We start from the raw sequence: 17067 nt of genomic DNA, 5'->3' as shown, positions 1-17067 counted from the left end.
TTCATTTCGATTATGCTTCTACAATGGCAAAAGAATAATGCCCTTGTCAGATTCCGTCCCCTTTGTTTCTTCCTACTTAGCCTCCCAGAAAAAGATACACACTTTGGCTGATGTATAGGTTATGTTGTCTTTAATCTAGTGATTATGGCAAGCTGTCTAGACTTCCAGCAACAGTAAGTAACAAATATTTTTTACAATAGGGATGGAGAAAGTATTTCCAACAGGTTGCACAAAAACTACGTTTTGAAGCCTGAAAGCCTCCGCAGTTCCCCAAAGTCATGTGAATGATCTCCTAAAATCACATTTGTTGCGGGAGTGATTCTTCATTCTAAAATGGTTCCAAATGACAAAAAAGAACCAAATGGGCTTTACTTTCTCCACTTCCTCTGATTCCCACCCCAAGTATATGGCAAAATAGGTCACTCTAGTGATCCCAGATGCACCAGAGCAGTCTACCAGACAGGAGGTTCTGGGGCCAAAATTGGCCTCTGTAATTTTGCTCTATAATCGCTTGGTGAGTTTTACATTCCTTCCAGAAAAGCCACCTTTGTAGGTCTACAGGTCCTTTCTATGCTACTTCTAGATGTTCAGGGAATGTGACAGGGATCCAAATATCCCAGCCCTGCTCACACAAAGTACTGGAAGAGCTCTCATAACAAATGAAAAAGAAAAAAAAGGAGAGAGCTATCTGCCATCCCAGTAATAAAGATCTTCAAAGAACAAATTATTTTTCTCTTTTCTAATCATTTTGGTTTATATAAATGACTGACTCCCATGTGTGGACATCACTGACCCATTTCCTTCCCATCCTTTGTGCAAAGTCCAGATATAACCAACCCATGCTTCTTCCTTTCTCCCCAGCATTGCCCTAGATCAGGAGAGAGAATTATGTAGGACCTCCAACTATTGGACTGGAAGCCAATGGAATGCTGGAGGATGCATGGCAACAATAGCTGGAGAGTGATATGTTATCCTAGGTCAGAGTTTCTCAAATTGTGCTTCTCCAGATGTTTTAGACTTCAACTTCCACAATTCCTAACAGCTGGTAAGCTGGCTGGGACTTCTGAGAGTTGAAATCCAAAACACCTGGAGGAAAACAGTTTAAGAAACGTTGCGTAATATATATATGGCAGAAAAACAGATATCATGTCCATTAATGACCAAACAGAATGTAGAGTAAGTGAAAAGGTACTAATCTACTGGAAACGAATTCAAAATAAATTAAACTTAACACATAAGGCCAAAACATGTATATTTATAAGATCAAGTGACTGACTATTAAAAAGCTGTATGTGCCATCAAGTTGATTGTCTACTTATGATGATCCCAAAAATTTCTTAGTGTTCTTAGGTAAAGAATACTCAGAGGGGTTTTTGCCCATTTCTTCCTCTGAACTATAGCCTGCAACACCCTTATAGGACAAAAAGATTGCAGCAGGCCTACCACTTTGTTTTTTTCTCCTTGAAAAGAAAATAATCCTTCTACTCAAATTAGCTACTTTAGCATCTGTGCGGATGCAAAGTAAGCAGATTTTCTATTTCTGCACTCTTTATAGCAACCTCGTCATCCACCTGCACCCAAGCCTTACCTTCCCCCACAAACATATTTCTTAATGACGATGACTCCAGCTACAGCAGTAGTAAGCATCAAACCTATTACAGCCAGGATGACTGGAGTGGAGTTGGAAGATGTAGACTGCAGGAGAGAAAAGGAATAGAGATTAGTTAAATTTATAGCACATGACCACTGCAATCATTAAGCCTTTTTCTACAATACCTCAAGTATGGAATACAGAAAAGATGTGAAAATTTGGAATGAAAAAATGGAAATGGGTGAAAAAGCCCATCATTTCTCCATCTGGGGATTTGGCTATGGGAGGCGGGAATGAGGGCATTTTCCCCATAGGAATTCTGTTCACAAATGTAATTCTCCTTCAGTTTCCAATTTCTAGCATTGCAGTCAATTAAAACTTGTTGAGCTTTTGGAAATCCAGTTTAAGAATCCAAAGAAAAAGGACAGGCAAAGTTTCTAAGTGAATACAAACAGAACAACTAGAAGAGTGAATGTGAATGATTTTCAACATCTCACTTGATAATGCTATACATTTGGTAACTGAAATACAATCCCATATTTTATTCACTCTATAGCTACATTTCTGACTTCAGTAGCTGATATGAAAAGTTCATTTTTTAACTGCCAGCACAGATACAAGGTAAATTTTCAGAAAAAAGTATTACAAATATTAACTACCAGCAGTCAGTTTTCACAAAACTTTTACAGTGGTTAAAATATATTGTCTGCTTTTGTTCCCTACAGTTCTTTCAGCAACATTTCTTTTTTAACCTACCAACTGGCTTGAGTTCAAGTAGTTGCTTGTACATTTTTTTTTCAAATCAGTCTCTTCACGGGTGGGATTTTCCCCACCAACACATTTGTCTCCTGGAATCTTACGATATCTGGAATTCAGAAAAAATTCAATACGGTATTCAGGAAAGGCTACTTCAAAAATAACAAGATCTCAGGAAAGCAAAAAATTGCTGATCTTCTCATACCACATCATCAACAAGGAAATGTTTCATCATTGACACATTGGCTAACAACAATAACCTTTATCTATATTCCACCCTATCTCCCCAAGGAGACTCAGGGCAGATTCCAATCAAATAAAAATACAAACTTTCAATGCCTTGGTACAGTGCCAGATAAAATATAATAACCCAAACTAAGTCTTGGCAAGCTCCAGGTTTTCAAATACTCCCAGAGAAATCTTGATTCTTCAAGACTGGCCAATTAAAAGGATTATCTTTTTCAGTCGTATAGCACTAAGCTCAAGAATGCATAAACTATAAACTATTAATGTTCATTGTTTGGTCTTCATTCCTCCACATATTTCAGTAGTGCTTCTTGGGTCCAGAGACTTCAGAAACCAAGCTGATTCTACCCTGAGAAAGTACCATCTTCTTGTCAGTCATACACTATTAAATGAATAGTCTTAAATGAATTATAGACCTCCCCATTTCCCCTGGGGTACACTCATACTGTCACAACAAGTGACATTCCAAGAGGAGAGAGAAAAGAGATTATTCTACATAATACAGTGGCATATTTGAAGATACAAATGTTTTCCCTTAAGGTTTACAGATATTTATTTCAGAAAAACAAATACATATTGCACTAACTCTTCCATCAAGATTCCCTTGTAGTGAACGAGGGATATATATGACATACTGTTGCTAATAGACTACAGTCTTACCCCTTGGTCTTTAATCTTTCTTTCTTTCCATATAGACAAAACTCCAGGTCATGACCCTTCAGTTCTGGTTGCTCTGCACATTCAGACTGGTTTTCTGGGCGGAAGTAGCCAAAATCACTGCAGAGCAACAAAATACAAAAAAATAAAATAAATATTAGGAGCTGTTCAACAGCGGAACTCTCTGCATCTGAGTGTGGTGGAAGCTCCTTCTCTGAGACTAAAAACATGGAGAGGAAAAATGGGATGAGGTTCCCAAACATACCAAAGGAAATCATCTAATGTGCAAGTGCAGACAGACGGCTGCTTGGTCACTTTGTAGTCTCGGCCATTCTGACAGACAGAGAACTTGCGAAGCCGTAAATATTCCTCCTTATAACCCAGGATGCACCCATCTGCAGGGTTACTGGGATCACTGGAGTGAGCCAGCCACTTTGTATAATCCTTCTCCTCACCTAAGGAGAGAAGAATGGACAGATTTGTGAGACAGACAAAAGCTACAATTTGGAAACAAACAAATGACTTCTATTGGGTTTTTCCTGCAGAACCTGGTGGTAGAATAACCCATACATTTATGGGTGAATCTGACTCAAATGCAAGGCCTCAACTGCAGCCACGATGGTCCCATTAGCCCTACAACTACCCACCAAACACTGTTTTGGGTGGTACTGATTTACATTGGCTCTGTTCCACCCTGGAGGATTATATCCAGAAGATGGTGCTGGGATCTCGTTCAACCTTGCAGCCTACGGGGTCCCCCATGCTGTTTAAAACCATCAGAAGAGATCATTCAGAATTTTGGTATCCAGTGCCATCAGTGTCTGGGCAACACAAGTTCTATTAGGCCTTCTAATGCCCATCAAACTATTGATGCTATCAGTAAACTAGTGCCTATGCTATCAGTAATGGCCCGAGGTTGAATAAATTAAAACTGAATCCAGAGAATTCAAAAGTGCTCCAGATCAATCAAAACACAGGTTACAAAATAAGGATTTAGCATATGTTGGATGAAGTTACACTTCCCCTAAAGACACAGATTTGCAGTCTCAGTGTACTCTTGGATGCAACCCTGAGTTAAGGAGCTCTGGTCTCTACAGAGTCTAGGAGAGCTTGTACAGAAGCTGTGTTCATTGCCAGATGTTGGGACACAGGGACAATGCCTTAGTTACATCCTATTTGGATTACTGCATTGACTCTATGTGAGGCTTCTTCTGAATGTTTGGAAAGCTCGATATATTTGTTTATTCACTTTATTTCATCATCATCATCACTTTATTTCTTAATTAGTCGCTCTCCACCAAAGTGCTCTGAGCGACTTACAATTTAAAATAGCTTATACACAAAATAAAACATTCAATATAAAAACATTCAACATAAAAACATTCAGCAGTGACTATGGCCAAATTTGATCCGATTACTTAAATGCACAAGCAAACAGCCAAGTCTTGAACGCCTTTACAAAAGGTCGCAACTCCGACATTGCTCTAATATATGGAGGCAATGAGTTCCACAGAATTGGAGCATATATAGAAAAAGCTCTATGCCTTGTAGCTTCCAAATGTGCCTCCCTAGGACCCGGTATGTATAGGAGATTTTCCTGGGTGGATCGAGGTGACCACTGATGGGGAAAAGGAATGAGGCGGCCCCTAAGATATAAAGGTCCTTTATTTATACTCCGCCTTTCTCCCTGTGGGGACTCAAGGTGGTTAACACCCACATAATCTAATCACAGTTTAAAACAAACCAAATACAAAATTTAAAACAAAATTACATAGTACTGTGTGGATATAAAGTTAAAATACAATTAAGATTTAATATATACAATTAAAATTACCTTTAAAATTCACTAACCCGCAAAATCCCACCCACAACCTCCCCAGCAGCATGCCCCTCATTCTCTCCCAAATGTCTGATTGCAAAGAAATGTCTCAACCCAATTACAAAAGGCAAGCAGGGTTGGGGCCATCCTAGTCTCTCTTGGGAGGGAGTTCCAAAGTCTAGGAGCAGCCATCTAAAAGGCCCTTGTTTCCACCAAACACATTTTAGCAGGTGGTAAAACAGAAAGAAGGCCCTCCCCAGAAGATCACAGATATCTGACAGATTCATAGATATACGGTCATTAAAATGGTTCAGTTGTGCAGCCAGATTATTACCTGGGGATGGTAATAGAGAAGAATTCTTACATATGTAGAGATGTATCTCAAGAACTCTACATTCTTCAATAGCAACTACATCTGATGCTCCAGTTGTAAAACTATGTACTAATTTGCAAAAACAGACAATGCAAACCATCTGCTAATATTTTATTAAGAAAAGAAATATTACTCACAGTCTCTGCTGAGCAGATCATTAAAATCAATAGTATAGGAGATCCACTGGCGGGACAGGAAGCTCTCTTGAAATCCCCAGATACTAACATTCATTGATTTTGCTCCCGGTTCTGATGCCAATCCAGTAAATGTTATTGGATCATTACAGAAAACATAGTTGTGCCAGCACTGCCCTTCATCTGTTGAGAACCTAAAACAGAAAATGATTAAAAATAAATGTGGTTCATTTAAGAGCATCAGAAAATCTCATAAAAACATTGACAGGTATCCCAAAATATTGAAGAAGCAACAATGGGTCAAAGGTATGCTAAGTCAAACTACACACTCACTGGTCAAAGTATACAGGAACCTGATTGCATGGCAGTTGTCAGAAGATTTGCAGAAAAAGCAGGGCAAGGTTATTTAAATCCTTTTTAGCTTTCTGATTTTTCCTTACTCACGAGTTCCATGTATTTACCACAGGGCGACTTGGAAGGCGCTGAACAGACTGCGCTCTGGCACCACGAGATGCAGAGCCAATCTTAAGAAATGGGGCTACAAAGTGGAATCCACGACATGCGAGTGTGGAGAAGAGCAAACCACTTACCATCTGCTGCAATTCAACCTGAGCCCTGCTACATGCACAATGGAGGACCTCCTTGCAGCAACACCAGATACTGGTCAAAGGACATTTAATCAACTACGAAGCTTGCAAACTTTGTGTTTTGTCTGTTTGTTTGTTTTGTTAAAAATATAATACAAATGTCTGGTTGCTCCTGACACGATAAATAAATAAAACCACAGACTAAGCCCTTCCTGCTCTGAACTAGAGCTCCTTTTTCAAAATTATACACAGAGAGAAATTTGATCTCTTCTGAAATGAACTGTCCAATGCAAATGATTCATTCTAAGGCTGGTTCTGCTAATCTACACCAAGGTAGACTTCCACCTGTGCTTCGAGATTTCTGTTCTTCCTTAATGAATGTTTCTTTTGTGAAAAGGGTAAGTAATAATGGGAAAGTACAGAGGGTTACAAATGGAACATGATGGCATCAATAAGTGTTTTGGGCAAGACAGTTCCAGGGTGAAAGCCTGTTCTTCTAATTTAAACTAAAGGTGGAATGTTCTACCCATTCTAAACAAAAACCAGTACAGTCTTGCTTCATACTACTTTACAGAGACAGCTCCTAAAACAGCTACAGCTAGTGATATGGTTGTCAGGATTAACAAAAGTGAGTTCTTACATACTGAATCATTTTGATAGGATGATGTGTATGCTCAACAGCCACGATAATGCCCCCAGAATCCAAGATGGCATAATGGTGGGGTCCTTTCAGCATCTGTGCCCAGGTGTAGCCACCATCATCCGAAATGTAAACATCTGGGTTTGTTATTGAAATGGCATCTCCAACACTTCCTGTAACATAATGACCAATATCACTGATCTGAATCATTACAGTTTTCTCATGACAGTCCACAATATTTGTTGCTCCCAAATTTCATCTAGCCTTGCCAAGCAAGTAGAAAGAAAAGCTCAGCACATAGCTCAGACCTGTGAAATGCACAAGTCGAGGGAAGATCAAAAATAATTCCTCAACAGTTGCCCATTATTTCACTTTGTATTAAATGCACATCATATTAATTAATTACCATGAGCAATGATGATGCCAACAGCATTAGGTTCCGACAGAGGTGGCATTGGTACGTTCAGCTTCTGTGAGATGCTGTAAGATGCATGGATGTGAAGGCTGCACTGTAAATATAAGATGTACCAATGTTTATATAGTGAGATACAATGCAGGAGTACAACAAACCTGGCCTCATTAAAAGCAGATGTACTGTAGAAAATGTAGCTTAAGTCTCAGCAAATATGTTGAATGGTACAAACTCAAGGCAGACTGAATATAAGCTCAAAGACACACTGACTCAGAAAATGTATTTGCAAGAGAATACTTCTATGGCCCAAAGCAGATTTCTTCACACATAATCATCCACTCTATTTGCAATATTAAAAATAAGTTACATTTTAAACTGTCTTCACCATTTGCTTAGATTAAGTCCAATTTACAGTCTAAAAAATTACTATGATAAAAGAGAAGTTTCTAGACTATTTTAGAAAAGATTGGGAACCTTATAAATGTAATGCTTACAACTGCCGACAATAAACGTGAACAAATAAACATCAAACTGAATTGGATAGCCCCGGCCTCTAAAGAAGAAGAGCGATACAGAAAAAAATAGCAAAAATGTCATCATCCAGCCTGAACAAACAAACTTCAACTTGGCTCCTTCTTTGGAAGCTTTTAAACAGAGACTGGATGACCATCTGTCAGGGGTGCTTTGAATGCGATTTTCCTGCTTCTTGACATGGTTGGATGGCCCAAGAAGTCTCTTATAACTCTATGATTCTATGAAAAAGGCTGACTTGGTCAAGGAAGAGGAAGAGATGAAAGATGAAAAAAGGAAGCTAGTTAAGCCCGGTAAAAAGAAAACGGTTGGACGAAGAGGAAAAAAAGAGAATTAAGAAGATACATGTACAGAATGGACCCCGAGTTGTGAGCCAGAAACAAGTAACGTGGTCAAACAACAAGGATATCAAATGTTGGGAGTGAATGCAAAACTGGCAGGGAACCCAAAGATGTTATTAAACAATCTTCAATACGAATTGGCAAAAACAGAACCTTTTAAAAGCAGATGCAAAAGAAGAGAGAATTCCAAATGGAATTAACAATTCCAGAATTAATTGGAAGGGAAAAATAGGGTGGGGGTAATAATCTATTTGGCAATTTAATAAAAAAATAATAAGAATGTTAAAAGTTTTAAAGAAGAACACAATATTAAACTTGATAATCAAAAATTTGAAAACAGGTATATGTATGTAAGATTCAGAATGTTATCTTAAACCTGACAATCAAATCCCTTGTTGAAAAAAAATTAGATAGAAGGATAAAGATATATAGTAGATATAATAGATTCTTGTTTATGGAAAATAGTATTTCTATTACAATAGAGTCTCACTTATCCAACATAAAGGGGCCAGCAGAATGTTGGATAAGCGAAAATGTTGGATAATAAGGCGGGATTAAGGAAAGGCCTATGAAACATCGAATTACGTTATGATTACATTATGATTTTACAAATTAAGCACCAAAACATCATGTTTACAACAAATCAACAGAAAAGGCAGCTCGATACACAGTAACGTTATGTAGTAATTGCTATATTTACAAATTTAGCACCAAAACAGACAAAGGTTCTTTCTTTCTCCCACCCTGGACTGCATTAGATAATACAGAACATTGGATGAGTGGAGGTTGGATAAGCAGGACTGGAATACTGGAACATGATGTTGTACCTCGCCTCAAGCCGCAGGGAGAGGAAGGTAATTATTATTACTATTATTATTATTATTATTATTAGTAGTAGTAGTAGTAGTAGTAATAGCAGTAGTAGTAAGTAAGTAAAATGTAAAGCAGGTAGCCAAAACTGTAGCCTTGGCCTAACAATTCTGTTAGCAATTCATTTCTGCCAAAGGATTGAAAGACAAACCTTCTCCTTATTTTTGGCTGTTGAATCACACTTTGCATTTTCAGGTTTTTTTAAGTGAACCCACTCTCCTCCTTCATCAAAGGTAATCACCGACTGAATGGAATTATCTGGTTTAGGAGAGGAAAAAGCATATGTATGTTTTTGTGCAATATACTCCATGTAACACACTTCCTATTTTATTTCATATCCAGGACATATAGCTTATGCTATTTCCAGCATTCAAGAAAAAAAGGCTTCTAGAAGGAGAGATCTGAACTATTACAAAACTTAGGAACATTTTAACAACATAGTAGCAGTTTTATCATTTTCCTGAACTAATAATAGAGAAGTGTTTCTGTGTTTCTCAGACCAGTGATCAATGTAGAAATAACAGCCTATTGAGCAACTTAAAGTGAAAAGGGGGGTGCAGGATACTAGTATGGTATTAGATACCGAGGGCCCTTCCACGGAGCCCTATATCCCAGAATATCAAGGCAGAAAATCCCACAATATTTGCTTTGAACTGGGTTATCTGAGTCCACACACCGATAATGTGGGATTTTCTGCCTTGTTATTCTGGGATATAGGGCTGTGTGGAAGGGTCCTGAGAAAAACACTTTAATAAAATTAAAATATAAAATATCATCTGCATTTTTGCTGGAAAATTTAGATAAACAATGACACAGTTCTTCTAAAGTCAGTAATGTTATTTTCTTTGTTTTTTAATAAGAAGGCCACAATTTCCATCATTAGATATAATCAAATTGTCAGCCTTGACGCACAGCTCCATGACCTTCTTACTTAAACAATCTAAAGACATTTAAGCTCAGGGTAAAACTAAATACTACAGGATCAGACATGAACAAATAACTGTAATTGCATGAACAGATACTATTAATCATTCCCCAACTTCAATGTAAACAGAATGGGGATCAGAAAGTAAGACAAGCAAACAATCTCAAGCTAAAGGTGGAAAAAGTGCAGTGCCCTGACTATGTTTTTTAAGGGGGGGGTTGGGGGGGGGCTTTAAAGCACGCACCAGATTTGCACAACCTGCTTAACTCCATTCCCTTTGGAAAAGAAAAAAGGGATGATTTTTATCTATACATCACATAAGAAGTCCTCCAAAAATGTGTAAACAATCACAAAACACCCCATGCACACTCTGATACACTATATTCCAAATACTTCTGTTACTTCTGATTGCTATTTTGACTGAACAAGAAAAGCAGGCTTATTTTGGCATGTGGGGAGGGGTGTGGCACACAAGCAGCAGACAAGTTTTTGTGCCCCTGCCCCAGTTGACTATCCTGTTTGCTAGATACAGTTAAAATTATGTTACCAGTTCTGTTGGTTTAAATATTTAAGAGAGAACTGAAGTCAAAATAATCTACCATATTTTATTGAAAAATAGTTGCCATCGCATATTAGTTGTACCCCCTTTTTTGGGTCCCAGTTTCAGTATTTTATGATTCCTCACATAAGTGTTGCCCTCTTGATTTAGGCAGCCTTCCCATTGTAAACTGCCTAGCATTCCCTTCTACTAACTCACCCACCCATCAGCCTACTCACCCACCACTTCACTCTTATTTGCCCACCCATCTTACCTTCTGAAAGCACACTTGTAATGTAGATGCCTCGCAAGGAGGTCACATTGGTGAAATCGGTCTCTCCTCCAGTGGTGGTGTAAAGGTGTCGTTCTAGGGATTTGGAATAAATGATGCCTTGATCATCAGAGGTGTAGATTGTTCCATGTCCGGTATCTGCGAGAAAACACAGCAGATTGCAAGGGTCAAAGGATCAGAGTTACATGCAGCAAGACTGTCGACTCAGTTCTATAAATATCCACTCTCCAGTTCAAGGTTATCATGCCTAGAAAGCTATCTGTAGGTGATCTCTTTCCATTTCACAGCAATGCAGAAGTAGAAACTATTACAAGAAACTGGATTAGAAACTAAATGAATGAAGACTATTTTAATGTGAAAATTGGCCAAAATTCATAACACTACTAAGTCTGGCAATATCAAAGGCTTGCAAGAGTAGTAACTTGAGAGTTTTCTGGCACTCAGTTTATTGGCAAGTAATACATATTCTGTACCACTTTGGCTCAAATTGACTTATTTAAAAAGCTTGTTCTTTTTTGAACACCACTTTTACAATCCAAATTGAACTTCCTGCAATGTAGATGTATTTAAGATTGAGCATTACTTATCCAAAAAGCTTGGAATCAGAAGTGTTTTGGATTTCAGATTTCTTTGCATTTTGGAATACCTGTATTCACATAAATGCATAATGAGGTAACTTGGAGAGACCCATGCCTAACCACATATGTTTCATATACATTATATACACATAGCCTGAAAGCATTTCATATAACACTTTTAATACGTTTGTACATGAAACAAAGTTTGTGCATACTTAATGATCAGAAAGAAAATCTGTCACTATCTCAGCCGACAGCATGGACGATTTTGGAGTATTTTGAATTTCATAATTCCTGATAAGTGATGTCAACCTATATACATAATTCATCCTGCTTTCTCTCTCTCACCTCCAGGTTCATCAACATGCATAAACACCATGTCATCATTAGCTGCCAAGATTGAGTAAAACTGCTCTTGTCCCACTGAAGGAAGCTGGGCCATGTTCCAGGTTTCACCTTGATCCAGTGATACGTGGATTCGCCTTGTATTACCCTAGGGAACATAAGAATATCATTTATTTTCTAGTATCACCACACTAATGCCTGGGCAGATACCTAATATTTATACAGGCAGCTAATCTTAATAAAACAAACAAAAAAGAAATATCTCCCAAAAGTTAATATATAATATTATATAGAACAAAAATCTCCCCTAATCATAGGCCTAACATGTACTGGGGTGAGATCTCTAAAGTACCTTTCTCCTCATATGTTGAAAACCTACTCTAAAAAAATAAACACAAAAAATCTGCTGCAGCAAAAATAGGGTTGTTTTTTTCAAGTTACTTCTTCTATTTTATTTGGTAGAGAAAAGTTAATCCTTGAAGATCTGCTCTATCACTTCAGTGTCTATAAAGATAATAGAATCATATAGTTTAAAGCAGTGGTTCCCAACCTTTTTTTTGAGCAGGGACCACTTGACCAGGGACCACTTTGACCTAAGACCACTCTCCAACATTAGTACTAAAAGGGTTATGAATCAGTTTTTGGTCAATTTTAGATTCAGCTTGGTTATTTGGGGTGCTGATTCAGAAAATTGCATTGGATATACCACATCAGCTCTAGTTTCTGATACAGAACATAAGCCAGCTAATAGGCGCCATCTGCTTGCCCACAGAAAACCATATTTAATAATCTAGAGCTGATGTGGTAGTAGTAATCTTTCATGGGTACAGCCTCTCCCCTCTCAACATACCCGTTCCCTCAGCACTATAAGAGGGTTTCGCAAGACCCATCACTCTCGTTGCCACGTGGTTTTAAGGCAACGATTTAGTAATGGTGAGGGTGCGGACCATATTTTCATTCTTGCAGGCCACTTGTCATCCATGAACCACAGGTTGGGAACCACTGATTAAAAGAGACTACAAGGGCCAGCCAGTCCAACTCCTACTATGCAAGATGTCTGTTAACATATCAACAATTTAATTTTAAAATCTTTGAATGTTTATAATTGCTTTAACTGTTGTGTAATTATTATTGTTTAATTTGATGTTTGGCATCTAATGGTTGCCTATTGTAAAGCCACCCTGAGCCCCCACTCAGGGGTGAGAAAGACAGGGTACAAATGCTTGAAATAAAATAAATAAAACATTTCTTAACAAAAAAACTTCATTTACTTTTTGGATTTATAGTACACTTTTCCTCAGCAAATTTGACTAAAGCCAGCTAACAAGGAAACTGAACAAACAAAATAAAAACATAAAACAAACTGCAAAATGTAATTCAAAACAAATCAGCAAAAGAAATAAAACATTGTTCATTTTCACGATGATCTTTTAAAAATGCTGTCTGAGTAGCTTTATCGAAAGCGGGGTGCATTTTTGCAGCATTAATGTTATGAACTAGAGCTTCACTCAGATCTGTCTACGTGCAGGCTGAAGTTTAAAAATTAACAAAACACAGAACATCATGATCCAAACAATACACTCTCTTTGCTACACATCCATTTTAAGTACTTAAATTTAAGCTTAACTTATATGGTTCACCTCCTACCTTTTCTGTCATGACAGATGCAAAGAGGAAGCGTCCACCCAGGCCAAAGGAATAAATTTTGTTTCCTATTGTCTTGAATGTCTTCCCAAAATCTTTGGTTCTCTTCAACTCCAGTAACCCAAGGTCAGCTTCTTGAGCAGAGGAAGTACACAAATTAATACTGTTTTGACTTAAACAGGCAGGTAAGTCCTATGTTATACAATATTCAGAGAAAGACAGCTTCATACATCGGAGGGGCTATGATCCCACACTAATGGCCTGGTCTCCATAGCCATGCACTCCTTCTGCCCCACTTCCTAACGTCCATGCACAAAAGGTGAGTCTCTGTAAAGGAGACGTTGGGGGCAGGAAGCTATTCAGCTGCAGGTATGGAGCCTCACAGCTACTTCAATCCACAAAGCCCTAACTGTACAGATACAACATGAAGGAAACAATAAGATAAACCAAAAGAGCAGCTGAAAAGAGTAGGTCTATGACTAGGATTATAGAGTGAAAAGTGGAGATGGCTCATGTACTCTTAATGATTGTGTAGAAGAAGAAATTTCAGTTGATGTAACTTGGCTGCAACATCAAAATCTGGTAAATCTACAGTCACACTCTCTTTATTTAACAACTTTGTATACTTAAACTAGCTGCAGGGTTAACTTGTAACAATAAAATAATTACTCTCAAAAATAAAATAAAATTCAGATTATCTGAACAGAAGTAAGACAACCAAAAGAGCAAAACATTGAAAGGTAATATGTAACAGTAACAACAAAAAATGAGAAAGAAAGTGTGATTGTGGGCAAATGCAAAGGTCTTTACCTAGCCCTAGAAACTACAACTTTAATGCCTGTTGAGCCTATAAAGAAACGACATTCTCTGTATCTCTCTCTCACACACATTATATCTGCAAAATATTGTTGGTATAAAATGTACCACATGCATAAAAACTTTCTTTACTGAATTGATTTACCAAATATAATTATTTATAAAACAACCACATTAATAAGTCATGGGCAGGTTTGGGGGGCAACATTTATGGATTTTGATGTAATTTGTGAGTACATCAAGGACCATCTTGCATAGAATCATAGAATCATAGAATCAAAGAGTTGGAAGAGACCTCATGGGCCATCCAGTCCAACCCCCTGCCAAGAAGCAGGAATATTGCATTCAAATCACCCCTGACAAATGGCCATCCAGCCTCTGCTTAAAAGCTTCCAAAGAAGGAGCCTCCACCACACTCCGGGGCAGAGAGTTCCACTGCTGAACGGCTCTCACAGTCAGGAAGTTCTTCCTAATGTTCAGATGGAATCTCCTCTCTTGTAGTTTGAAGCCATTGTTCCGCGTCCAAGTCTCCAAGGAAGCAGAAAACAAGCTTGCTCCCTCCTCCCTGTGGCTTCCTCTCACATATTTATACATGGCTATCATATCTCCTCTCAGCCTTCTCTTCTTCAGGCTAAACATGCCCAGTTCCCTAAGCCGCTCCTCATAGGGCTTGTTCTCCAGACCCTTGATCATTTTAGTCGCCCTCCTCTGGACACATTCCAGCTTGTCAATATCTCTCTTGAATTGTGGTGCCCAGAATTGGACACAGTATTCCAGATGTAAGAGAGAAGCAAAGTGTCAGTGCCTCTTCAGGGCCACCCCCATTTTCCCAACCAGGCACTCAAAAAAGCCAGAAGCAGCAACATGGAAGGGAAAGTAGAGGAGATTGATGATTCTTCTTTGGGATTATACTAAAACAGCTGAAACCCACCTTTCACTGCTCCACTCAAGAGAAGGGGGTGGCTACTTTTTTGAGTTAAGATGGAGTACTTATATTAAGCAGTGGATAAGTCAACTCAGGTTCTTTGAAGTGATGCTTTTACTGATTTTTTTAGGCTCATACCCAATATTTATTGGGTTGAGAAGCTATTAAAATCTCTATAAGTATGCTATGGATTCGAAAGAAAGGCCTATCAGTCAGGGGTGACTGGTGGCTTTGTTTTAGGTTTTAGTCTGCATTTTACTGGACCTATTCAACTATTCTCCATAAAACATGTTCACAACCTTGGACAGTTCCAGTCTCAACACAGATTCTCCATGCCACTCACATGGAAGCTGCCAGTCATCACTGCTATCAAACTCATTGTTTCATTAAGACCTGCACAAAAGGCTCTAAAAGCCTGCCTTGTTGTATATTGAAACTGGAAACACTTACTACAAGAGCCATTCAAGTATGTGGTAAAGAAGATGGTTATGCCTGGGCCCCTAGAAATAAACAAGGGAAAATAGAAATATTACTTATAGCGTGGATAAAAGCTAATAAAAACCCAGCATTTTGCCTCAGTAAACAGGATATTAATTGAATAGTTATGATATGCTACACAATATTGAACTAACTTTCATTGTTATTAAAGATGGAAAGTGTGTCTCACATAGAACCCAGAAAAGTCTATCATCCCAAAATACTGCATGTTCCATGCTTCAGAAGTTAATAAGCAAAACTCTTTTCAGAAAACAGCCCAAGGCTTTTGAGGTACAGCTCCCACATCCTGGGACAGAGTACCTGTCTGTCAGGGCAGTTATATTTTTACTGTTGTTAATTTGTCATCAGATGAACTTCAACTTGCAATGCACCCATGAATAAGAAACCTAAATGAGTCCTGGTCACTAACAACCTTGCTGAGGTCTTGCATACACAGGGCCCAATGTGTTCTAGCTAACAGATAACTGTATGGCTTTCTTCATAGGAAAGAGGTTTAGAAATCTCCATAAGAAATTCAGAAAAGTCAGTTTCTAAAACTTACACACTTTTAAAAAATCCATACAGCATGATTTTCATCTTCCCTGTAAAGGTCATGAAAATGTTTCTTAGTCAATAATAGATAGAGCTATTTCCTGAAATAATATGTTTTCCATATTCCCAGGGATTGCATTTCTCCTTCACTGCAATGTTATTGTTCACTGTTAATTGCAAATACTTATGGCTATATTATTTCAAGGAACTGTCACATATGGATCACAGTGTAGTGCCATCTATGTAGACATCCTTTTCAGCCTTTCTGAAAAGTGATAGTCATGAAATATCAAGGATTTTATTTAAACTGGAAAAATGTGCCCTGTTGCTAAACAATTCTATTATTCTCCAAAGTGCCCCCAAGGTGAAAATTATTGTTAATTGCAACATTTAACATGTAGCTACAAAACTAGATCTTTGTATAGGGTTCAAATATATAGCAAGAGCACTATGTATTCTTTATACTGGTATTGTGCATACAAAGTGTTTAAAGAGTAAAACTGACAGTATACACAAAAATGTTATAGAGATGCTTCTGAAAAAGCAAATTACTACAAACATGACCACAGCTTTCAAATTACTTGTCTGGACTATGGAAAAAGCATTATAACAATTTATCACAAGGATATTCATCCTTCAGTTTTTGTGAACAGACATTTCTGATGTAAGAAAAAAAAATATTGAACTAGTAACTCTCCCTGGATAGTATGTTTGCTTTTCAGCTGCTCACCATTTGGCCAGGCAAACATCTTTGTGGATTTCTTTCCATATTTCACCAAAATTCTTGGATATCCACAGGCTGCCCTGAAACATTTAGAAAATATTGCTTATAATTTAAGGCACCACTTTCAAGATCCAAACTCTAACTTTTACTAATATTTAGCCCACCTTTTCATTAAAAAGTGTGCAATCATTTCAATTGCCTTCAATTTAATCTAATTGTTAAAATGTATTTGAACATAGGACAATATGGTAATGAGAACAATAAAAGAGGAGGAGCATAAAGAACAATAAAAGA

General features: G+C 37.9%; 1 protein-coding gene across 2 annotated transcripts in view; it reads right to left on the bottom strand.

The window, feature by feature from the left end:
* The window catches only part of SORT1 (sortilin 1), a 55677-nt gene that overhangs the window by 6357 nt on the left and 32253 nt on the right, over window positions 1–17067 (bottom strand). The window contains exons 6-18 of one of the 2 annotated variants that reach the window (XM_060773231.2): window positions 16780–16853; window positions 15471–15520; window positions 13283–13413; window positions 11639–11783; window positions 10695–10850; window positions 9109–9215; window positions 7210–7312; window positions 6808–6976; window positions 5580–5770; window positions 3516–3705; window positions 3254–3370; window positions 2348–2456; window positions 1589–1695 (exon numbers count right to left, since the gene is read on the bottom strand). In XM_060773231.2, the coding sequence (XP_060629214.2) occupies window positions 1589–1695; window positions 2348–2456; window positions 3254–3370; window positions 3516–3705; window positions 5580–5770; window positions 6808–6976; window positions 7210–7312; window positions 9109–9215; window positions 10695–10850; window positions 11639–11783; window positions 13283–13413; window positions 15471–15520; window positions 16780–16853 (1649 nt within the window). The remainder of the gene's footprint in view (window positions 1–1588; window positions 1696–2347; window positions 2457–3253; window positions 3371–3515; window positions 3706–5579; window positions 5771–6807; window positions 6977–7209; window positions 7313–9108; window positions 9216–10694; window positions 10851–11638; window positions 11784–13282; window positions 13414–15470; window positions 15521–16779; window positions 16854–17067) is intronic. The other variant, XM_060773232.2, reaches the window with a different exon arrangement.

Source organism: Anolis sagrei, chromosome 4 (assembly GCF_037176765.1).
Source record: "Anolis sagrei isolate rAnoSag1 chromosome 4, rAnoSag1.mat, whole genome shotgun sequence".
Lineage (NCBI taxonomy): Eukaryota > Metazoa > Chordata > Lepidosauria > Squamata > Dactyloidae > Anolis > Anolis sagrei.
Note: the sequence above shows the minus strand (reverse complement) of the source record. Positions and strands in the feature narration are given on the sequence as shown.